The sequence below is a fragment of the Moschus berezovskii genome, chromosome 24 (genome assembly GCF_049115385.1).
Source record: "Moschus berezovskii isolate FMDL1 chromosome 24, NW_MosBer_1.0, whole genome shotgun sequence".
Lineage (NCBI taxonomy): Eukaryota > Metazoa > Chordata > Mammalia > Artiodactyla > Moschidae > Moschus > Moschus berezovskii.
The window spans coordinates 28427164-28451591 of record NC_142483.1 but is presented as its reverse complement, the minus strand read 5'-3'; the positions used below and the strand labels follow the sequence as shown (position 1 = coordinate 28451591).

Below are 24428 nucleotides of genomic sequence, written 5' to 3'. Positions count from 1 at the left end.
TTATAATAAAGTATAATATGTTTCTGAGCCATAGAAATTTTAATATGCAGAAAATAATATTTCCTATAGCTTTTTGAAATTGAGTTTTTGTTAACAACCTTCCAAGGTTTGAATAAGGTAAAATGTATTACTCCCTAGAGTGGTTTATTCTATTTCTGCCTTTAGTCAAAGAAATGGTTTTAATGAGTAAAGCAGATACAAATGGTGTTTCTTTAGATCACTTTTCCCAAAAGGGCCCTCTAACTAATTTATAAGAGGTTATAACATATATTCATTTTCCATAGGTATATGAAAATAGTAGAAGCCCTGCCAACCTATGGAGTCCATTATTATGCAGTAAAGGTAAATATTTTCATATGACAAAGCTTTCATCATGACTGTGTTATCATATGAGCATTAGTGAACAGCACTAACTTTCTAAAATCACATAAATCAATATGCATATTTATGTAAATTGTCTCTAGAAATTTCAGCATTTAGAATAGGATTGAATTTCTTAAAAAAAATAAAAACCTGATTATATCTTGTCATTGTCATAGCAAATTATAAAGCACATTATGTTTGTAAAATACTAGTTATGTTCAAATGTGTTCCCAAAGCCTCTGTTAGCCCTGAAATATTCAGATCATTCTCTACTGGTACACCTATGCATTTACCTACTTTTGCTGATTTATGTCTTTTCCAATTGGGCACCGTTCCAATACTACTAGATGTACATTTCATAGCACCTTTGTGTGAGAATCATTGGAGAATCATCCCACATCATTTAAGCAGCTTCATAAAATCCTCAAGTTTCTACAAGATTTATAGTACCCATTTTCAGTTGGTATGTTTTCTATTCGGGTAGTATTTTTAGATTTCATACACAGGGAGAAATTGACTAAGAAAAAACTTTGAGATGATAGAGAACAAAGCATATTGTTAATAAAAGAGTCTTGTTTGAAAGAGGTATAATTTTATACTTAATCAATCTTGAGTGACTTTCCAAGTTCTGACAATGTTTGAAATTCCAAATGGTGGGGAATTGGATCATAAATACCTGTATGATGAGGACACCTTTTACTAAAAATATGTACCAATTCCATTTTAATTTCTTCTGATTCTTAATTTGTTTGCATATGGGTATATGTTTAAGCCCAAGTTTTTTCTTTCCCTTTGTCAGTATACCCTTTCTTTGGCAAGACCTAAAAGATAAACTTATGAGTAAAAAAAAAATTCCTCCTCTCCCAATATATACCTCAAAGTCATTATTCAAGCATCTTGTCTTTGAGTCATTTAACTCATCCAAAGAGTGCTTTAGTATTCCCATGTTCCTTGTTAAGTTTATAAACATTAGGATTTGGAACCACTTTTCTCATCTTGGTAATTCTTTGGAAACTTCCCTGACTTTTATAGCTAGTTACTAATCAAGAGAACAAAGAGCTTTTTTCTTTTTCTTCTTTTTCTTTTTTTGAATGACTAACTGGCTTTGTACTCTGGATTAATTACTGGTTGAATTACTTATATTTTATATCTTCTTTCCAATTTTTTAATCCTAACAGTAATGTGTCTTTCTTTTTGATGGTGTTAATAGTATTGGTGTGTTTTGATTTATAGATCTTATTTGAAGGAGTTCTAAGAAAGTGTTCTAATAACAAGTCAGGATTTTAAACAGTGTTTTGTTTACCAAGAGAAAATTATTTTGACTTGCTGATACTTGTTAAAGCAAGAAATTGGTAGATATTACTTCATCTCTAGAAGACTTAACAATTAGGTCTTGGTTCTCATGTTTTTCCATCTTCCAGGATAAACAAGGACTTCCTTGGTGGCTTGGAATCAGCTATAAAGGAATTGGCCAGTATGATTTGCAAGATAAGGTGAAACCTCGGAAAGTAAGTGTGAATCATTTCAGACACTTATGAGAACACTAAGCTCTTCTAGAGCTAGAAACGTCACTTTAAGAGGCAACAAGCAATCTTGGGTAAAGAATTTTTGATTAGTGAAGTCCTAAGTGTACAGAAGAGTCAAGTTAAATGTGAAATACTTTTTATAACTCATTCATGCACCATTTATGCAGCAATTCCATGTCTGATAATTTGTTAGTAAAATTATGCTCGAAGATTTAACTACAAGGATGTTGATCATACATAGTTTATAAGTGTACATATCTAATTTCTATTTTAAGTTAGTATGAACATGATGATGTCATTTGTTTAATAAATTTTACCTATATATAAAAATATACACACACATCCACACACTTATGCATACATATCCATATTTACATTGAATGGATAAGTACATGGACGAACTGTAAAGATGTAAATTTGAATGCTGGTTACCTCTCAGGGGTATAGTTACAAATAATCTTTCTACTATTGCTGTTATCCTTGCTTATTTTTGTTTCACAATTTTCCACATTTAATATATCTACTTTTGATAAAGGAATTACGTGCTGTTTAATAAAGGTACACTATCTGATTTGAATTTTCCAGAGCTAAATAGTTACATTCTTGGCAATTTGATTGTGAGATTGTTCCTCTTGACCAAGCATAAGTATACAATTCTTCTTATTGCCTGTGTAAGAATTGATGAGTTTGTGTAGATAACCATCTCGCTGCTCTGGCCTACTCAGTATTATAGGAACATAACTTACTCATGCTGGTAGGTTTTGCCACCCTCTCTGTCCTCTGCTGCCATGTCTGGGAATCACAGCTGTGAAACAATGGCCTATAATAACAGAACGTGGTCCAGCAGCCTGCGCTATCACACCCTGACATCACAGCCTTAAATAGCTCTTAGCACTTCCATCTGTCTCTGGCTTTAATGTGTACTAGAAAAACAGCCATGTTTTTCATAAAGTCAGGCCCTGTTCAAAATACCACACGCTCTTCATCTTCTAAGTGTCCATTCAGCTTCAATTGGTGCTTACAGTCTTCCTTTGAGTTTAGGCAATAAATAAGCTACCCTTTTTTCCTCATTTTATGGCTGTGAAACTGGCATAGAAAACATGAAAGGGTGTCTCCCAGAGCAAACCACAGTCCCCTTTGAATGCCCATTCAGCTCTCCTGGATCAGACTGGCTGATCTGTGGCTTCCTATTGGGGATTCTCAATAAAAATAAGACAGCATTCAACAGAGATCCACCTGGTGAGTGACAGTAAGCAAACCTATGTGTAATTACACAGTTAGAACTTGATCTCTGTAATTTTGGCCCTGTGACCCAGATCAATTGAAATAAGGAATACTTAATTTCCAGGAGGTGTATTAGTGGTTGTATTATGTTTTGGGTTTGAGTTTTTGTTTGTTTGTTTGTTTGTTTTGGTGGTGCCACAGGGCCTATGGGCTCTCAGTTCCCTGACCAGGAATTGAACCCTAGTTGCAGCAGTGAAAGCCCAGAACCCTAATCGCTAGGCCACTGGGGAACTCCCCAACAAGGATTGAAAGTTGTTTCTAAGATTAAATTTCTAATAATGATAAATTACTAATAAAGAAATGATAGACATATAATTTTTTGAATATTTTTCAAAATCATTTTTCTGTGCAGTTATATATTTTAATGTTTTTAGCAAACATTTTAAATAATCATTGTAAAAGAAACAAACAAACAAGCATCCACTACAGAAGCATGTCAGTTGGGGTAGTAAGTCCTTTAGTCTTCATCCTTCGCCTGTTTATAAGCATTGTCAAGAGACCGATACTGGTTCATACAGACTTTGTCAGTGTGTATACCAAGCTTTTACAGCGAGAAAGAAACCTTATTATGTATACTATTTCTTTTCTTTTTTAAAAAAATACGTTTATTTAATTATGTATTTTGACTGTGCTGGGGCTTAGTTGCAGCACGTGGAATCTTCACTTGTGGCATGTGAACTCTTAATTCCAGCATGTGGGATCTAGTTCCCTGACCGGGGATTGAACCCGGGTCCTCTGCATTGGAAGTGTGGAGTCTTAGGCACTGAACCACCCGGGAAGTCTCTGTATGCTATTTCATACATCATATTTTCATATGTCATATTTCTCCAAGCCACTTATAAAACCGATCTCTTTTCACTCTTTTTAAAGCTGCGTAGTTCTCTATGGTGTCAAAATACATACTTTATTTAACCAGTTCTCTCATGATGGATGTGTGGGTTGTTTCCACTGCTCGGACGATGGATTTGGAGCATAATGAGTTTCTTATTGAAACTAGCCCCTAGTTTATCTATTGTGTAGGATCAAATGACTGCCTATCATGTTTTCTTATGGCAGACCTCATCTCAGTTGACTTTTTTTTTTGGTAATTTATTTCTTCCCTGAATTTTGTGTTAATAACATTTCTTAAAAATGGTCTGTTCTGAATTTGCATATAAAATATAACTTAAATTGACTCACAAATAATTTCTTAGCTAATGTGCCTTGAGAAAATTGAGATTCTCACAGACTCTAAATGGATCTACTAAAAACAACCAGGCTTTCTTCCAAAATAATGGTGAATCCGAATCTGCACAGTAAATATTGCTGTTAATTTCCTCTCGGTTGCTCATGACTCACAGGCCTTTCTTCACATTCACAGTTTCATAGAAATTGGTAAATATTGTTTGACACTGATCATAATCAGGTTTGCTTGTTCATTTCAGAGCCTAGACAAGGATCAGAAGCCACTTCCTTCTAGAGTTTTCCTATTTCATTTTTAAGATATGCCACTCAGTTTGAAAGGGACCGTAAACAGATCCTTTGGTGTCATCACTGTCTTGCTTTCTCATTCTTGGTTATTTTTGGCGTTATCCACTCTCTTTCTACCATAGTTCACCTCCTCCTTGCTTCTGTTAAGCCTGACAAGGGATTCTGCTTCCGCATCTTTATTTTTCCCTGTCCAGACAACCTAAGGGTTTTGTAGGCGGGTGGAGTTTTTCAAGTCCCTGTCTTGGCTCAGTTGGCACAAATAAGGGAGTGCATAATTTAAAAGGACATGAACACTGATATATAAAAGGAGGACATGCTTCAACTGTTTTCATGGGCCGATGCTCCAGCAAGTTACCAATGGCTGGGCAGAAAAGAAGGTCAGATTGGCAAATCGGAATAAAACAAAGGCCGGAGTGGGAGGCTGGGTAGATACTCAGCCTCTTGAACCACATGCCTGCTGTATTATAATTACATGGCTTAAAAAACAGACCAGAAGGAGGAAAGGTTTGCCAGTAATATGTCAAAAGGCTATTTTGAAAAATGGTTGGTCCGAGTCCCACAGGCTGAACCCTTCTGTCCTTTCCACATGTCTATCAGTTGTAGCCTCTGAATGTTGGGGACTGTATTTGTTTTACCTCCCAGAATACCCAGCAAAAGCATCTGTGTAGCATAATGTTACAGGCCAAGGGTTTGGGAAGAAATCCAAAGCCTGTCTCTGATGTCTGTTTGCTGTGTGACCTTGGGCAAGTTGCTTAACCTATTTTTAAACTCAGTTTCCTGATCTGCACCATGGTGATGCCACCAACTACATAGGGTGGTTGTAAGAATGAAACGAGATTATATTTAGCATTATGCTTGATTTGCAATCATTACTCCATACCTGGTAATTACTCATTGATGGTGAGGGAGAGAGGCAATAAAGAAGGGTATGAGAAATATTCTTGGATTCCTATTTGATTAAGGAAGGATCCAACATTACTATAGACCTAGAGCCTTAGTGTACCACCTGAGAATACACGCTCACATTTTCTCTTTTCAGAGACCGGTAAGCATTCTGCCTCTCTCAGTTCATTCACCACAATGCCCTAAGGTATGATGCAGATTAAAGAGAAAAGTTTTCAATTCAGAGTTAAAATCCACAAAGATTTGAGGTATTAAAAATTCAGATCATAAGCACTTTTTCTTTTAAATCTGCCCTTCGACATGAAATGTGTCATTGCAAATTCTTTGGGAATATGCAACATACCAGAACTCAGCCTCAAATTGTAGGACATTCACACTTAAAAACGATGAAACTTTATTTAAAAAAAAAATGCAAACACATTCCTTCTGGGTTTTTATTGTGCACTCAATATTTCAAGTCTTCACAAAGCAGACAGTGGGTCAGTGACTGAGTAAGGTGTCAGTATGTGTCATGGCTGATTTGTACCCCGCCAGCAAGTTATTTCACTGGGGAAAGCCAGAACCTGTCAGCGGTGGGAGGAATAAAAATGACATGCTAGTCAAGGTGTTACAGTAGACCACAGTAGGATAAAATGCTTTTCAAGATTAATATCTTGCTGCATTATAACACGCTAAGAGAGTCTTAAGATCCACTTCATTACCCCAGGACATTTCAGGGTGGGGAAGAGGCCTTTAAACATCAGTTAACTAAACTTTTTTTTTTTTAATTATTGGATTTCCCAGTTGCCTAGAGCCAGACAAATTAAGTAACCAACACAAAAATCTTCCTCTTGCTGTGTCATGAAAGTACAATGTTCATTTGATTTAAACTCAGTGATTTGTTTTTCTAAGCATGGCCATCTTTTGTGTGTGTATGTCTTTTTTTTTAAGTTGGAGGATGATTACTTTACAGTTGGTTTCTGTCATACAACAACATGAGTCAGCGTAAGCATACTCACAGCCCCTGCCTCTTGAGCCTCCCTCGTCCCCCCACCCCACCCCTAGGTCACTGCAGAGCACCAGGCTGAGCACCCTGTACTACCCAGCAGCTTCCCACTAGCTATGAGCACAGCCGACTCAATGATTTCTAAATCCTCTGTGCTTCCTCCCCCACGCCCCCATCACCGTGGACCTCGATGCGAATGCTAGTACTACTGCAGCTGAAATGCTCGAGGAGGTTAACAGTAGGAGAGAGAAGACAACGTGTGCTGTCCACTTGTACTTTCTACATCAATGCAAAATGAATTATGGTGTGCAGGGAGAAAAGCGAATTGCAGAACCCAAAGACCGGTCCATCCTGTTTGTAAAGTCTGTAATTAAGCTCCAGCCACACCGATAATCAATGTGATTGTTAAAACCTTCCACAGAGTCAGTGGGAGGAGAACCAAAGCCCTCTAGTATGGATTTGAAATAGAAACCAGTCCTGCACTCTGCTTACCCGCTGGCTGACCTGCAGCTGTCTCTTAGCCTTTTGGGTCTCTATTTTCTCAACTATCAAAATCAAAGAATTCTCTCTCTCTCCTCACAGCTCATTATGTGGACCCAATGAGTTAGTGAATTCCTTCATTGACTACTTGTTTTTCTTTTCTTTTTTTAAATTTTTATTGAAATATAACTGATTTACAATGTTGTGTTACTTTCAGATGGACAGCAAAGTGATTCATACAATCATGAATACATACATATACATCTGTTTTTTTCCGATTTTTTTCTCTTATAGGTTATTATAAAATATAGTTCCCTGTTCTGTACAGTTGGTCCTTGTTGATTATCTGTTTTATATATAGTTGTGTGTATATGTCAATCCCAAACTTCTAATTTATCCCTCCCCTCCTCCTTTCCCATAGACATTGCACAACAAAACAAAACAAAACTGATGGTCACTTATTTTTCCCTTCATGCCATACTCTAACTTATAGAAACTTTACTGGGCAGCATAGGTATTTGTCTTTTCCTCCTGTAATTAATCACTATGAGAATTTGAAGCAGATCTTCTAAGACAGGGAACTCAGAGAATTGGATGGGCATTGGTGAGTCTCCATTTCCATCTCATGACCAGTAGGCAGATGGAAAGAAGCCAAGGCAAGCAGCCTTGTTCATAAAATCACCAGGTCTAACTGCAAAAGAGGCTGGAAGTGTATCCTCTAGGTGGGTGGTCATGGACAAAGCCATCACTCAAGGAGTTTTGTTACAAAAAGGAAGGAGGAAAAGTAGATCCTGGGGGTGACAAGTAGTTTCTGTCCTTCTGTGTTTGTTCCCTTTGAAGTCTTTCAAGGGGGAAGGTTAAAGAGAAACAAGTTAGCAAAGAATGAAGATATAGATTTTGAATAGTCTCTGATGGGAACAAAGGAGACGGAGGGGTGAAAATGGGACAGGTGGGGATGTTTCATGTGTTCAGGGAAGACTTCTCTGAGAAAGGTAACGTATGAGCTGAGACCTGAAGGGTGAGAAGGAGCCAGGCTTAAAACAAAGAATGGGCTGGCATGTTCATGTCAGAGAACAGTGTGTGCTGATGGGAGGGAGACGGGCACATTATTCAAACTGAGAGACCCCTACAGCTAGAGCTTAAAGAATGAATTTATTCCCTGTTGAAACTGAAGGTGATGGTTGAAAAAAAGAAAGTGACAGCTGATCAGGCAAAACCATTAGGTTTCTTTATTTCATCTGTTACTCTGTGTTGATAGGCACTTACCAAATGGCTGAACTGTTGGCATATACAGAAAAATGAAAGACAGATCTCTAATAGCACTGACCAGTCCAAATGCAAAAAAACCCAGTTAGTACATAAAGCATGGTAAAGTTTTTCCCTTTCACGAGGCATAAACAGTATTCTTTATTCTGTACTTATAACTGAAGATCAATTTGGCTTTAATTCATTCATCCTTCCAGAACAAAATTCTAGCAATATACTCTGTTTGATATTTTTCCAACAAATTTTCTTGCGCCTGTTCTGTTTGCAAGGGCTCTGAATGCGTACTTTATATTCTTTATCTCATTTAAGGAAAAACCCATGTCTTAGTCATCAAGGCCCTGACAATCTACCTGAAAAGACAAAATCATATTCAAGATTATAGATTTTTATTGAAAATATTTTATAAGCAGTGATGGTGGTTTAGCGCTAAGTTGTATCTGACTCTTTGTGACCCCATGGACTATAGCCCACCAGGCTCCTCTCTCCATGCGATTTTCCAGGCAAGAGTACTTGTGAGAAGGGATGCCAGATGTCAGCATCCAGAAAAGCCATGCAGGTATCTCTGAACAACACATCAGCATTGGTTATACCAGACACATGCAGTGAACACTCTAGGTACTAACAGGTGCCATGAGATCAGCCCTGAGAGATTAGAGATTTGGCCACAGAAGGAATTTATATGAGATGACATTCTCCTGATCAGATTTTATGTTATGCATTTTCTGATACCCAGGACATCATCACCTAAACATTTAAAAAAATACTCAGAATGTTTTGCTCCTTGCATTTAAGACCTTATGCTTTATGTGTGCAAGGTTATAACATCACGTCTGATAAAGTAATAATAATAATTTTCACTACCTGAGTGTGTACCATTGGGTTGTTGTTCAGTTGCTAAGTCATGTCCAACTCTTTGCAACCCCATGAACTTCAGCATGCTGGTCTTCTCTGTCCTCCAGTATTTCCTGAAGTTTGCTCAAACTCATGTCCATTGAGTTGGTGATGTCATCCAACCATCTCATCCTCTGTCTCCCCCTTCTCCTCCTGCCCTCAGTGTTTGCCAGCATTAGAGTCTTTTCCAGTGAGCCAGCTCTTCGCATCAGGAAGCCAAAGTATTGGAGCTTCAGCTTCAGCGTTAGTCCTTCTAATGAATATTCAGTGTTAATTTCCTTTAGAATGGACTGGTTTGATCTCCTTGCAGTCCAAGGGGACTCTTAAGAGTCTTCTCCAGCACCCAATTCAAAAGCATCAATTTTTTGGCACTCTCTCGTCTTTGTAGTCCAACTCTCACATCTGTACATGACTACTGGAAAAACTGTGTCGTTGACTATATGGACCTTTGTCAGCAAAGTGATACTTTACAAAATTTTAGTTCAGCACACCAGACACTGAGAGCATGGCCTCTTGTTGTCTTATCAGTTGCTCTAAGTCCCTCTAGGAGGTAATATTTGCATTTAGAAAACAATCCAGACAGTTATTTATTTCTAAAGGCATTACCTAGTTGAGAAAAAGAGAACTCCAAAAATCATTATTTTATTGCAAAACTTTTATCATCTTCTTCAACACACACCACCTACCAAAGCATGGTTATATTACCAACAGTGATGAGTCAGCTTTTCTCTGTCTCTGTACTATCGATGTTGGAGGCCAGATCATTCTGTCCTGAGCATGGTCTGATATTCAGCAGTATCCCTGGCCTCTAACCACAAGATGCTAGAAACAGCCTCCCCTCCAGTGTGAGAACCAAAAGTATCTCCAGACATGGCCAGATGTTCTGGCAGTTGTGGGTGAGGGTGGGAAGTGAAGCAAAATCATAATTGGTTGAATAAGTAAGTGAAATATGAGAAACTCAGTCCTTCTTCTACAAATGGTTACTGTAATTGCTGCTCTTTTTTCCTGTGAGATAGAACTGGGAATTACTCCTTTTTCCTCCCTTTTTTTGGTTAACATAACAAATCTCCATAGAGTATTCTTCTCAGATGAGAAAGGCGGGACACTGGGGATTTTGGAGCCATCGTTGTGCTTGGGTGTGAATCTCAGATCTGCACCTATTTTGCTTTGTGACCTTGCTCTGTCTACTGAAGTCTCTCTGAGCCTCAGTCTTCTCTTCTGTGAAATGGAGCTAAATGCAGTACCTCCCCATAAGGTTGTTGGGAACACTCACTCTCAGTCACATAAATATTTCATTGGTCAAAGATGGCTAGCTGAACAGAAGGTAGGTCAATTTGGCTTTCTCAAAGCTCATTATCCTACAAAATTCTAATTTGCTGGTACTCCAGAAGGCAAACAACACTGTCTTCCAACAGCATGAGAGACAATTCTACACATGGACATTACCAGATGGTCAATACTGAAAACAGATTGATTGTTTTCTTTGCAGCTGAAGATGAAAAAAATCTCTATACAGTCAGCAAAAATAAAACCTGGACCTGGAGCTTACTATGGTTCAGATAATAAACTCCTTATTGCAAAATTCAGGCTTAAATTAAAAAAAGTAGGGGAAACCACTAGACCATTCAGGAATGACCTAAATCAAATCCCTTATGATTATACACTAGAGGTGACAAATAGATTCAAGGGATTAGATATGGTAGACAGGGTTCCTGAAGAACTATGGACAGAGGTTTGTAATATTGTATAGGAAGAGGTAACCAAAACCATCCGAAAGAAAAATGCATGAAGGCAAAGTGGTTGTCTGAGGAGGACTTACAAATAGCTGAAAAAAGAAGAGAAGCAAAAGGCAAAGGAGAAAGGGAACAGTACATGCAACTGAATGTAGAGTTCCGGAGGTTAGCAAGGAGAGATAAGAAAGCCTTCTTAAATGAACAATGCAAAGAAGTAGAGGAAAATAATACAATGGTAAAGACTAGAGATCTCTTCAGGAAAATTGGAGATACCAAGGGAATATTTCATGCAAAGATGGGCACAATAAAGGACGTAAACAGCAAGGACCTAACAGAAACAGAGGAGATTAAGAAGAAGTGGCAAGAATACACAGAAAAACTATACAAAAAAGGTCTTAATGACCTGGATAACCATGATGGTGTGGTCACTTCCCTAGAGCCAGACATCCTGGAGTGTGAAGTCAGATGGGCCTTAGAAAGCATTACTATGAACATTAAGCTAGTGGAGGTGATGGAATTCCAGCTGAGCTATTTTAAATCTTGAAAGATGATGCTGTGAAAGTGCTGCACTCAATATGTCAGCAAATTTGGAAAGCTCAGCAGTGGCCACAGGACTGGAAAAGATCAGCTTTCATTCTAATCCCAAAGAAAGGCAATGCCAAAGAATGTTCAAACTATCATATAATTATACTCATCTCACGTGCTAGTAAGGTAATACTCAAAATCCTTCAAGTGACATTTTAGCAGTGTGTGAATCAAGAACTTCCAGGTGTACAAGCTGTATTTAGAAAAGGCAGAGGAACCAGAGATCAAATTGCCAACATCCTTTGGATCATAGCGGAAGCAAGGGAATTCCAGAAAAAAATTTGGTTCTGCTTCATTGACTACACTAAAGTCTTTGACTGTGTGGATCACAACAAACTGGAAAATTCTGAAAGAAATGGGAATACCAGAGCACCTTACTTGTCTCCTGAGAAACCTGTCTCCTGTTACGGGTCAAGAAACAGCAGTTAGAACCAGATATGGAACAACAGACTGGTTCAAAATGGGAAAGGAGTACAATGAGGCTGTATATTGTTACTCTGTTTAGTTAACTTATATGCAGAGTCCACCATGTGAAATGCTGGGCTGGATGAATCACAAGCTGGAATAAGATTGGTGGGAGAAATATCAACAACATCAGATATGCAGAGGATATCATTTCTGCTTGCTAATGGCAGAAAGCGAAGAGGAACTAAAGAGCCTCTTGGTGAAGGTGACAGGGGAGAGTAAAAAAGCTGGTTTAAAATTCAGCATTCAAAACACTAAAACCATGGCATCCATTCCCATCACTTCATGGCAAATAGATGGGGAAAAAGTGGAAACACTGATTTCCACTTATACTTCCAGTGAAAAAAACACATATTTTATTTTCCTGGGCTCCAAAATCACTGCGGATGGTGTCTGCAACCGCAAAATTAAAAGACACTTGCTCCTTGGAAAAAAAATTATGACAAACTTAGCGTATTAAAAAGCAGAGATATCACTTTGCCAGCAAAGGTCCATATAATCAAAGCTAAGCTATGGTCTTTCCAGTCGTCATGTATAAATATGAGAGCTGGACCATAAAGAAGGCCAAGCACCGAAAAATTGATGCTTTTGAACTGTGGCACTAGAGAAGATTCTTGATAGTCCCTTGGACTGCAAGGAGATCAAGCCAGTCAATCCTAAAGGAAATCAGCCCTAAATATTCATTGGTAAGACTGATGCTGAAGCTCCAAAAGTTTGGTCACCTGATGCGAAGAGCCAGCTCATTGGAAAAGACCCTGATTTTGGGAAAGATTGAAGGCAGGAGGAGAAGGGGGTGACAAAGCGTGAGATAGTTGGATGATATCACCGACTCAATGGACATGAGTCTGAGCAAACTCCAGGAGATGGTGAAGGACAGGGAAACCTGGCTTGCTGCAGTCCATGGGGTTGCAAAGAGCTAGACAGGAGTGAGCAACTAAACCACAGCAACAAGCTGGCTTATGGGTACTAAGAGTACACTCATCAAGTGCAACTTTTTTTACATGAAAAAAAGTAATACTATGATCTTCTTTTGCTTCAAGTTATAGCAGGGGAATTACTCTTGAGTCATTATTTGATGTACAGTCATACACCACGGCTGTGACTATCCCAGATTTAGTCATTTCCAGGTGAATCTGCAGTTCAATGATTAACCTGTGTTATAAGTGCTATTAAAAAAAAGGTTTCTGATGACATCTTTCCTATCATTCAGTTCAGTTCAGTTGCTCAGTCGTGTCCGACTCTTTGCGACCCCATGAATCATTAGCTAGTGTTAAAACTTTGGACCCCGTCAGCTTTCAGTCCATCAGGATTCACAGAGCCAGTTGAATCCTTTCTGTCCAAGACTTTTCCATGTCTTTCACTACTCCAAGGGTCTCCCTTGCTGGTGCACACTTCTCAGCATTTTTTATGTGTTAGGGCATGTCCCTTCTTTTTCTGAATGCTTCAGACCAGAGGGAACTTGCTAGCCTGCTGCCATGAGTCTCCCTGTGGGCGTGCCCTTGACCTGTCCCCATGTCCCTCCTCTATGACCCTGGCAATACAGAAACAGTGAACAGATTTCCTACCTGGAGGGTGTAGCAGGAAACGACCAATGAAATCAACAGAGATAGACCAGTTTTTACAGAGACTGAAGCTCATAGCTTTGGAAACCTGACGGACACAGATGTGTCAACAGAATAACTTGACTGTTTCTCATCGGTGGAAAGACAGATGTGGGATCCAGGCAGCTGTTTTTAGTTCTAGTTCTGCTATTAAGTGGGTTTCCCTGGTGGCTCAGATGGTAAAGAATCTGTCTGCAATGCAGGAGACTGGATTCGATCCCTCTATCGGGAAGATCCCCTGGAGAAGGAAATGGCAACCCACTCCAGTATTCTTGCCTGGGAAATTCCATGGATGGAGAAGCCTGGCAGGCTACAGTCTACGGCGTCACAAAGAGTCGGACATGACTGAAAGACTTCACTTCTGCTGTTAAGTGGCTCTTCCCCATTTTCAGAAGAGATGATAAAATAAAGGAATTGGGCTGAGAGTCCTTAATGGATACAACTGACTGTATCACTTACTGACTGTTGATTCTGAGCCAGACACTGTGCTAAGTGCTTTGTGAACATAATCTCAACTAAACCCTTCCAACAATCCTCTGAGGCAGGCGTTGTTGGTCCCATTTTACAGATGAGGAAACTGAAACTCAGGAAAGTTAAGCAACTTGCCAAATAAAGCACATGTGTTGAAATCAGCATGTATGCCAAGGCACTCTGATATGGTCCAGTTGGTTCAGGTAAGCATCGCAAGGGAGGGGACCTGGTCATTATTTTCCAGCGAGAACACGACTTCGCATGTACAAGGTGGACAAGATACATTTGTTAATTGAAGAAGAATGTGTAAAGGACAAGAGCTATTTAAGTATGTGACTTCTGGTTTCCTAAAAGTCCTTCTGCTTTTCCTTATAGTCTTTTTTCTAAAGTTTGTGATCTCAGATATTTAGGAATCAGTGTGATTGTAGGGTAGGAAGGGGAAAGGTGATTTCTTCCAGTTCTTTGAGTCTATAATGATGGGTCTAACTAAATATGGATGATGGGTTTCAACAAAATGACTTAAATATTCAACCCATGCATCTCATTAAAGCGTAATTGCTGTTTAGTTGGCTTGGTTGTTTCTGACTCTCTGTGACCCCATGGTCTGTAGCCACCAGGCTCCTCTGTTCGTGGGATTTCCCAGGCAGGAATACTGGAGTGGGTTGCCATTTCCTTCTCCAGGGGATATTCCTGACCGAGTGATCAAACCTAAGTCTCCTGCATTGGCAGGCAGATTCTTTACTGCTGAGCCACCAGGGAAGCCCCATAAGTGTAATAATAATGTGTGGCAAATTATTCTAAAACTGTCAACTTCCTTTACATCTAAGGATAAAGGGAATAGATTCTGACTGAGGTATTATATACACGTTCACTTTTAAAATGGGATTTGATTCAGCTTTGGTTTTCTGTGTCAGTTATTACATTTTTGACACTTTGTTTTTCTAAGACAAGGTGATTTGTAACCTAAGGAAACATTCTTTTCCTATTTTAGTTTTTTTGGATTACCTCTTTGCTACTATCACTGTTCTCTTTGCTCCTCTTTGACTTTTTCAGTTGTATCTCTATTTATTTTGTAATCTCAAAGTTAAACCTAGCTATTATTTCATCTCTTGCTATCTTCTTCCTTGTTTTGATGCTAAAAGGCACAACTAATCATTCTGCATGAGCATAGAGTAGATTCTTCAAAGCTGTCAGCCACCAGGCTCCTCTGTCTATGGGATTTTCCAGGCAAGATTACTGGAATGGGTTTCCATTTCTTTCTCCAGGGGATCTTCCCAACCCAGGAATCAAACCCACATCTCTTTCATCTCCTTTATTGGCAGGATGATTCTTTACCACTGCACCACCTGGGAAGCCCAGAAAGAAGTCTGGAAGACCTAATTTATAGTTTTATTGTCACCATACAAGGATTTCCTTTCGTCATTCCTAACACCATGAATTCTAAACAGAGCACAATTTCAAATTCAACCCTATTAGTGAGTGCCACATAAACAACAATAAATACCAATTAATGATTGTCATTAGGCTTGTTTAACGATTGCTTTAGGAAACAGTCCAGTTTCATGCTCTGAACTCTGTGTGGCAAAGCAAATAAAACTCTTCTCCCACATCACCTCCCCTGCAAATCTCCAAGAGTAGGAATTTTGTTTTGCCAAAAAAAAAAAAAATTATATTTTAATATGAAAATTACAAATTTTCTCTATACATATACATGCATAAAATATTATATGTATAGTGGTGGTGGTGGTTTAGTTGCTAAATCGTGTCCAACTCTTGTAACCCCATGCATTGTAGCCTGCCAGGCTCCTCTGTTCACAGGATTCTCCAGGCAAGAATACTGGAGTGGGTTGTCATTTCCTTCTCCAGGGGATCATCCTGACCCAGGAACTGAACCTAGGTCTGCCTGCATTGCAGGCAGATTTCTTTTCCGACTGAGCTATGAGGAAAGATTCAATATGTAGTAGCCTTTTTCTATCCTGTAAGACATCATGCCCTATAATAGTGCCTCTCTGTATGGGGTCCAGTATTCTCCAAACAATGGAGAATATAAAGCATACTTAGCTCGCTTGTGCCTTCCTTTGAACCTTTTTCCTTAAATGGTTTCTTGCAACTCTTCTTCATCTTTCAGGTGATTTAGAGTTGTTTAGTCACTCAGTTGTGTCCGACTGTTTGCAACCCCATGGGCTGTAGCCCACCAGGCTTCTCTGTTCATGGAATTTTCCAGGCAGGATTACTGGAGTGGTTTATTAACATGTCAGGCCATTTCTCTCTCTCTCTTTTTTTTTTTTTTTGCTGTACTGTGCAGCTTGACTTGCAGGGATCTTAGTTCCCCCATCAGGGATTGAACCCCAGGCCACAGCAGTAATAGCACCAAATCCTAACCACTAGACCACCAAGAGAAGCTTCCCTTATGACTCAGAGGTAAAGAATCTGCCTGCAATGCAGAACACTTGGGTTTGATCCCTGGGTCAGGGACATCCCCTGGAGAACAGAATGGCAACCCACTCCAGTATTCTTGCCTGGGAAATCCCATGGACAGAGGAGCCTGGTGGGCTACAGTCCATGGGGTCACAAAGAGTCAGACAGGACTGAGCATGTATACACTGGAGGCCACCAGGGAATTCCCCGTCAGGCCATTTCTCTTAAAATAGAGACCCCAGCAAGTCAGGTCAGCCTGGTGGATAGCTTTCTGACATTTTCCCCTTATCCTTCCACTGGCCCCAAATTTTGAGTGATTTTGACCAAAGAGGGACCTTGTATTTACCCTATAAGGAAAACACTGGCCAAAAGAACAGGAATGAAGATTGAGCAATTGACTGCTCGTGCCAGGTGCGTTCCTAGGCGTGCTGAATGAATAAAGAAATCCACTTCACCTCACCTCCACTGCCATTTTCAGAGCCTCATCCTGGCTCTCTGAGATCTAGAACTCCAAGATAGTTTAAAAGCACGATAGAAGAATGATTTCAGAAATTTGAAAAGACAAGCTAGCTTATTTCCAGCTGCCAGCTAGATCAAGTGCCACTACAGTTAGAAGTGTTTTCCCAGATACTTCAAACAGTGATAAGAATCATACAGGTAATGCATGTCTAAATTAGATGATTCCCAATAGTCAGGAAGTGGAAATCTCACTCTTGAATGAAGTAGACCGACCTTTGTTCATTTTATACAAACTTCTATAATTTTTAGAAATTAAAAAAACAGGAATACCAAGAATGTGACAACACCTGCATAACCACTTAAACTGATAACGAATATTTTGTTATACTGACTTCATCTTATTTTTATTAATGAAATAAACATGACTGGTAATGAAGTTTGTGGTGCCATGAACCCCTCGTACATTCTACTGTCCTGAACTGCTGTCACGAATGAAGTTTGTGCCATTCCTGTTCACTTTTACACTATTACAGGCACATATATGAAATCACATTTTGCACAAACTCCAGGGATCGAACTCACAACAGTGAAAGCGCCAGGTCCTAACTACTGGGCCGCCAGGGAATTCCCCCTACCCCGCTCCCCCATCACAACTTTTTAAGATTTCAGATGGGAAAATGGCTTTGCCTTTCAGACTTAAAAATGCAGTCTCATTCCCGTACTTCGTTTGCAAACCCAGTTGCCATCTCATTTTTTCAAATTCTTTAAAATTAGCTGAAACCTTTCACCTTTTAAGTAGGGTTTTTGCTGCAGGGGGCTGTCTGTTCTCAATGCTGGGATGTGCTGAATGGAGAGCGTTGTGTTTCACATTTGTAAGTGATAAGAGGGGGAGGTGGCAGCTTTACAGAGATCAGGTTTCAAGTCCAGCCCTAGTTTTTGTGTGTGTGGGAATGGACGCAAAGGAAAACACAGCTGAGCTGCATTGTGGCTCTTCCTGTCGAACCTGTTCCCGGCCAGGGTGAGTAAACCGGGAGCAACGTCTCCTTCGCCCAGCCTCCAGTGAAATTTGTGCCTGGATTCAAAGCAACTGACTTCCCAGGAAATACCATCTGAATCTCCCCCGTACCCCGTGTGGATAGTGCGTCTCTTTCCCAGGGAAATCTGCTGAGAGAACGTGGCCGTCTTCTCCCTGATGGAGGAAGGAATGGAACCGGGGTGGTGTCACTTGGAGGAATTGCTGATGTCAGTAGCTTGTCAGCCGTGGGAGGCTCGGTTTGTGAAACTGAGTTACACCTAAGTGTCTTAGGAAACTCCGTGCAGAACTCACCGAAGCCGCCCGGCTGGGACAGGAGGGAGCGGGGGAGGGAGAGAACACCTCGGAGATTCCCTTCCCCTTGCTATCTCACTTTTGGAATCTTGGGATTAAAAGACATGAAATCCTGGAAACTACAGACATTTTAGGAAATCGGTATGTACCTTTAAGCTCCCACGAATTCCTCTTTTTACCTGGGTGAGGGTTGTAGTTAGACTCTAGGTGCTCAGACCACGAAGGGCTGTGTTCTCAGTGGATGATGGTTTGTTTCACTGTTTGCGGTGGGGGGTCCAGTTTGAACAGGTCTGTCTCCCAGCTGTATGTGCATAGGAGCTATCGGCTTGTGCTGTTTCTTTTAGATGAGGTTGGTGAAAAGTCTTGGTTCCTGTACCCCAGGAAATGGTTTTGCTGGTGGTGCATTGCAGAGAAGTTATTTTCTTAATGATTAGAATGTTTTATGAAGATTCTTTGAACGTAAATTAAAAATCCAGCTAAAGTCTAATAATGGAATGAAATTGCTGTGCTAGTATTTCTCTGACCAACAAGACTGGGATGGAAAAGAGGAATTCCCAACTAGGAAGTCAAAGTTCAAAGGACAAGCTGGGTTTCAGGCTAATGTGAAGGGTTGGGAATGAACCCAGAAAATGCAGGAGGGCCCACTCAGTTCTGTGAATAAGCTGCTTTTTACAAGTTAAATTTTCAGATGCCCGTTGCTAGTAAGCTGTATTTCTCCCACCCAACTGGCAGGTAACACCTGGTGCAGCATTCGAGTATCAACAGTGGAAATACGTTGATGAATTCTCTTACAAAACTGGAAGCTCTAGCTCAGAAACCAAGAGGGCAGTGTCAGCATTCACTCCCATCCCACTGAGCCTCCAATTCCTAGCAGTGTTTCTGTGGCGTTTAGGGGAACTCTTATAGGTGGGGAAATTATCACTGAGAATCACCCCTGCTTGGGGTTCCGTTTTACTTTCACTTTGCATTCTTTTGAAATTTAATCTGTGGTCTTACTGAAACATCCCTTTGAAATCTCTTTCCATTTAAATATGAAGTCAACATCTTTGATCAGAAGGCATGTGCTTACTGGAATCTACAATTTCCTTACTCTTTTATTTAGTTGAGTCAAAGGAAAAATAGTATGCATGTTCCCCACAGTTGCTTGGTTTGATTGTTCAAGAAACAGTGATGAAGTGAAGATTACTGTCAAAAGAAGGAATAAAGTGGTTTCACGCTATAGTTGGTTTGTAAAAAGGCGCATGCCTAATCTCAATCTTAATTCTTGATTTTTTTTATTATTAAGCTGATTTCTAGACTTAATAAAAGTTAACATTAATTAAAGCTGTGTGGCATTTCTGTTTTCATTCCTTAGTTATTCCAATGGAAACAGCTGGAGAACTTATATTTCCGTGAGAAAAAATTTGCTGTTGAAGTTCACGATCCACGGAGGTGAGAATAAAAGCCTTTTTTTCTGTATGGGTCCGGTGACTAGCCACATATGCTGCTATGAATATTCATGTGCACATGGTTTCATTTCTCTTGGGTACATACCTAGGAGTAGAATTGCTTGATCAAATCCTAACTCTTTCTTTGACCTTCTGAGGAACTGCCAGACTGTTTTCCAAAGCAGCTACACCCTTTTACATCCCTACTAAAACTGCATGGTTTCATTTTCTCCACGTCCTGTAATATCTGTTACTTTTCTGTGTGTGTCTGTGTGTGTAAATAGCCATCCTGATGGTGTGCAGTGATAACTCATAATGGTTTGGGTTTGCTCGCGGAGCGTCTTTTCATGGACTCATTGGTCATGTGTCTACCTTCTTTAGAGAAATGTTTATTCAGATCCTTTGCTCATTTTTAAGTTTGGTATTCTTGGTCACTTAAAAAGAAAAAGTTCCTAAATTATCAACATGAATTAAAGTCAAGATTGTAGGCTCTCCAAGTTCCTCAAAAGAATTCCTTATCAGCCCTCAGTGGTTGCTTTTCAGATATAAGTTTATGGATATTTGGAGATCAGAGGGATGGAGGAAACAGCTGTGGCAAAAAGATGACCTGAAGATATAAGGCAGATTCCTACAAGGAACATTGGTGCTCTTCTCCCCCCAACCCCGCCCCCACACAGTGTCTGCCTCCCCCACCCCCACACAGTGTCTGCCTCCTCCGCCCCCATCTTTCTTTCTCTTGCTCTGTCCTTCTCTGACCCTCTCTCTTTTCATCCAGTACATAGGCAGTAATCTGGGCCAGTTTTGGACGTGCATATTATCAGACAATATTATTACGTTCATCCGCTGATAGTGCCAAAGCCAGACAATTAAACCTAGATCTGAGATGCTGTCTTTCCTTGGAGGAAGGTGCTGATCCCACAGGGTGTGATTGCTTGATCTTTAAAGTAACACGTTTATTCTCACCTTTTTGTGATGGTCGCACATCCTGTGGTCTTTAATTTGATGGTTCTAGTACAGTCTCCAACGTGGCTAATTCTCATCTGCTCTGAAATAATTTTTAATTTCTATTATTTCCTGTATCATGCTTCTGTGCAGAGTATAGAATGTTTATATTTATGTACATAAGCCTACTAGACTTAGGTTTCTCTGAAATATTATATGGTTGACATATTAACAATCATTTTCTCTTAATTACTTTTTAAATTTTCATTTTGCATTAGAGCATATTGTTTAACAATGTTGTGGCAGTTTCATGTGTACAGCAGAGTGATTCAGTTATGCATGTACATGTGTCTATTCTAATACTCTGTCCATTTTCTCATCTGCTTTTGAAGATGTGTGCTTGTATTGTTTAATATACTGCTTATACGAGAAGATATTACCCAGGTGTGATTGGCTTTCTCATAAAAAGGAGAAAATCAGAAGCTTGATCCTTGAAGGCAAGGGTGTGGCAGAGGAAAAACAATTAAGGAATGCTTTGTTACGATGTTACCCACTGGGTACATTTGATATTACGCTGGGCCAGAAACAAATCATGAGTGCTTTCCTTAATCTTTTAGGATTTCAGTATCCAAAAGAACCTTTGGGCAGAGTGGCCTCTTTGTGCAAACGTGGTATGCGAACTCCTCTCTCATCAAGTCCATCTGGGTAATGGCAATTAGTCAGCATCAGTTTTACTTGGACCGGAAGCAAAGCAAAGTAAGTAACTGAAAGTATTTCTACAAGGGCAAAGTCCCATCCCTCGTTTACTTTCCGTTCAGAAGATAAACTTTCTTAGAAAAGATGCAACCTCATGGGTTTTTGTTTCTTTAGTCTTGGTTTTTTTTTTTTAACTTTACTACCAGTTGTTTTAATTTTTCTTATGTTTAGCAGATGGGCAACATAGAGCCTGCTCTGAAAGTTGTAAGATTTGCCAACTTTTACGCATCCGTGTGTGTGTGCACTCATGACTTTTTAATGTTAATGATTGAACTATACCATGAGGAAGAATCATGCGTGATTAATAAAACACTTTAGCGACAAAACGGAAGTCTGAATTTTTTTCCTGAAAAGTATCACTATAGTATATAAAAATTCTGTACTATCCTTTGTGTTGACATTTTTATTCTGTATTAACTGAATCATTTTATTAATTCAAAATAGGTGTAACTGAATGAATTCCCTTTCCATGTTGTGTTAGGCAAAAATCCCTTCAGCCAGGAGTTTAGACGATATCGCAATGGACTTGACAGACACAGGAGCACCAAGGGTCTCCAAACTGGTGACACTCGAGGCAAAAAGCCAGTTCATCATGGCAAGCAACGGCAGTTTAATTTCCTCAGGTAATATATTTATTTACTTATTTTAATAAATGAAGCCTATTTTATTACTTCAAGTGTTAATGATAAAAAAATTTCAGCACAGCTGTTGCATTTAATCAGGTAATATTTTTAGATTAGAGAGCGTGCAAGCCATCTGTATCTTAATGTACTTCTTTTTTTTTTTTTTGGTTGTAAACCACTTTTAAATGTATCTTTTAACCCATTATTTCTGGAATAAGTAAGCATATGAGAGAACCTAAGTATACAGCAGTTTTGAATACAATTTTGAAATTAATTTTTAAAAGAATATGAAGCAAGTTAAGTTATAAAGTTCAGGTTGTATAATTAACACTAGAGGCTGAGACAGTGAGTGCCTCGGGGTAGCTTGCAAGAACATTTTCTCCCCATCAGGTCCAGAAGCTTTTTCTTTCTCCAGTATGTAGTTTTGGATACAGACAATTGTCTAATTTTCCATTTACCATAAAATCAACCATGATTACAATCCTTGAACTCCATCTCACCCCCAAAGTGATTTTTGCTCCTAAACCTTTACTCTGCAGACATTTATATGAGAGTATCACTAAGTATTGGAGAAGGAAATGGCAGCCCACTCCAGTGTTCTTGCCTGGAGAATCCCAAGGATGGGGGAGCCTGGTGGGCTGCCGTCTATGGGGTCACACAGAGTTGGACACGACTGAAGCGAAAGTATACATAATTCACTAAAACTATTCTCATCTAAATCCCATTGTCAGCTTGTGAATCTGAAACACAGAATATCCCCTTGCCTTGCTTACTTTCCAAAAGAACATTCCAAACAACTATCTCCAGGAACATCTTACCTTCTCTTCCGCTCAGAAAAATGAATTTTTTTCATTGAGTGTGTCTGAAACGTTAAACATTTTATTATTGCTTTCCAAATGACTGAACCGAAATGCAAAAGGCATATATTATTACCAGGTTCTGTTAGATGCCCAGAAGCATGAGAAAATGTTCTCCAGTTTCCTTTTATTATGTTCAGAAACAAGGAGAAAAGAAAGAAACTATTATTAAATAGCAGGTTTGGCTTAAAAATCCTTTGTCCTCTGAAAAGGAAGGAAACATGCCTGTATAAACCTTCCCTGCCCTACCTCCCCATCCCCACCCCACCTCCAGGTTCCCAAGACTCAGAAGTCAGTGAGGAGCAAAAGAGAGAGAAGATCCTTGAACTCAAGAAGAAGGAAAAACTGTTGCAAGAAAAGCTCCTGAAGAAAGTTGAAGAGCTGAAGAAGATCTGTTTGCGGGAGGCCGTGAGTGTCTTCTGCTTTGGGGAACATTTCAAATTGTGTTTGACAGTTCCAGCCAGGGTCAGTAATCTCCCTCTCGGTTCTGTCCTGTTTTATAGGAGCTCACAGGCAAAATGCCCAAGGAGTATCCTCTGAATGTAGGTGAGAAACCTCCGCAGGTCAGAAGGCGTATAGGTACCACATTCAAATTAGATGACAACTTGCTGCCAAGTGAAGAGGTATGGGCCCCAGTTCTGAGCACTTCTATCAACAGTGAGGCAGAAAAGCTGTCAGTTGAATGTAGCTGACTTGTTCCTTTGGTTTTTGAGTTACTGCTGTACATTTTTATCTCACCAGTTAAAGGTGATCACGGAGACCAAGTTGAATTCTTTCCTTCATGCAGTTTAGTTAAAACTGAGTTCTCATGACTTTGCTCCTCCAAACAGAGAGAGTATTAAATGAACTCTTAAGTATTTATAAATTGAGAAACATTATTTTAAGAATTAAGAATTCAGCTCTAGAGTCTCCCACTTAAAACCAAGTAGCCTTTGGCCAATCATTGACCTCTCTAAAGTCTCAATTCTCTGGTTTTCTCATCAATAAAATGGGGGTAATGATTGTTCTTCCCTCTGAGAGATGCAAGGAGTATTCAGTGAGATAACACATGGATAGCACTTTAGGTATAATAAAGTTAAAAGATTTGTTAGCCAATATAGAGAATACTTTCCTGTTTGTGTGTCATCAGATACTATGACCCTATTCGTGTTTCTTGTAGAAATTTGGACAGAGAATGAGATGGCTGGATGGCATCACCAGCTTGATGGACATGAGTTTGAGTGAACTCCGGGAGTTAGTGATGAACAGGGAGGCCTGGTGTGCTGTGATTCATGGGGTCGCAAAGAGTCGGACACGACTGAGCGACTGAACTGAACTGAACTGAACTGGCTTTAATAGTAGTGGTTGCCATTAATAATAAAGTTAGCGTTGCTGTTTATTAAGTGTTCAGTGTATACCCAGCTCTGAGCTAAGCAATGCACATACATTGTTTCCTTTCATCTTCACCATAGTTTCATAAGGTGGATGTTGCATCCATTTTACAAGTTAAAAAAAAAAACCTGAAGCATTAAAAATTAAGTAATATGTCCAGGGCTGTGCAACCAGGAATTACCCAGAAAGAAGAAGGGAATCTCAGTTTATCTGTTCTTGAAGCTG

At 39.5% G+C, this 24428-nt stretch overlaps 1 protein-coding gene across 7 annotated transcripts in view; it reads left to right on the top strand.

Moving 5' to 3' along the window:
- FRMD4B (FERM domain containing 4B) overlaps positions 1–24428 on the top strand; it is a 365056-nt gene that overhangs the window by 319040 nt on the left and 21588 nt on the right. For all 7 annotated transcript variants that reach the window (XM_088831932.1, XM_055414295.2, XM_055414297.2 and 4 more), the window contains 7 exons: positions 285–342; positions 1785–1871; positions 19582–19658; positions 21214–21352; positions 21834–21975; positions 23107–23240; positions 23336–23455. In XM_088831932.1, coding sequence (XP_088688058.1) covers positions 285–342; positions 1785–1871; positions 19582–19658; positions 21214–21352; positions 21834–21975; positions 23107–23240; positions 23336–23455 — 757 coding nt within the window. The remainder of the gene's footprint in view (positions 1–284; positions 343–1784; positions 1872–19581; positions 19659–21213; positions 21353–21833; positions 21976–23106; positions 23241–23335; positions 23456–24428) is intronic.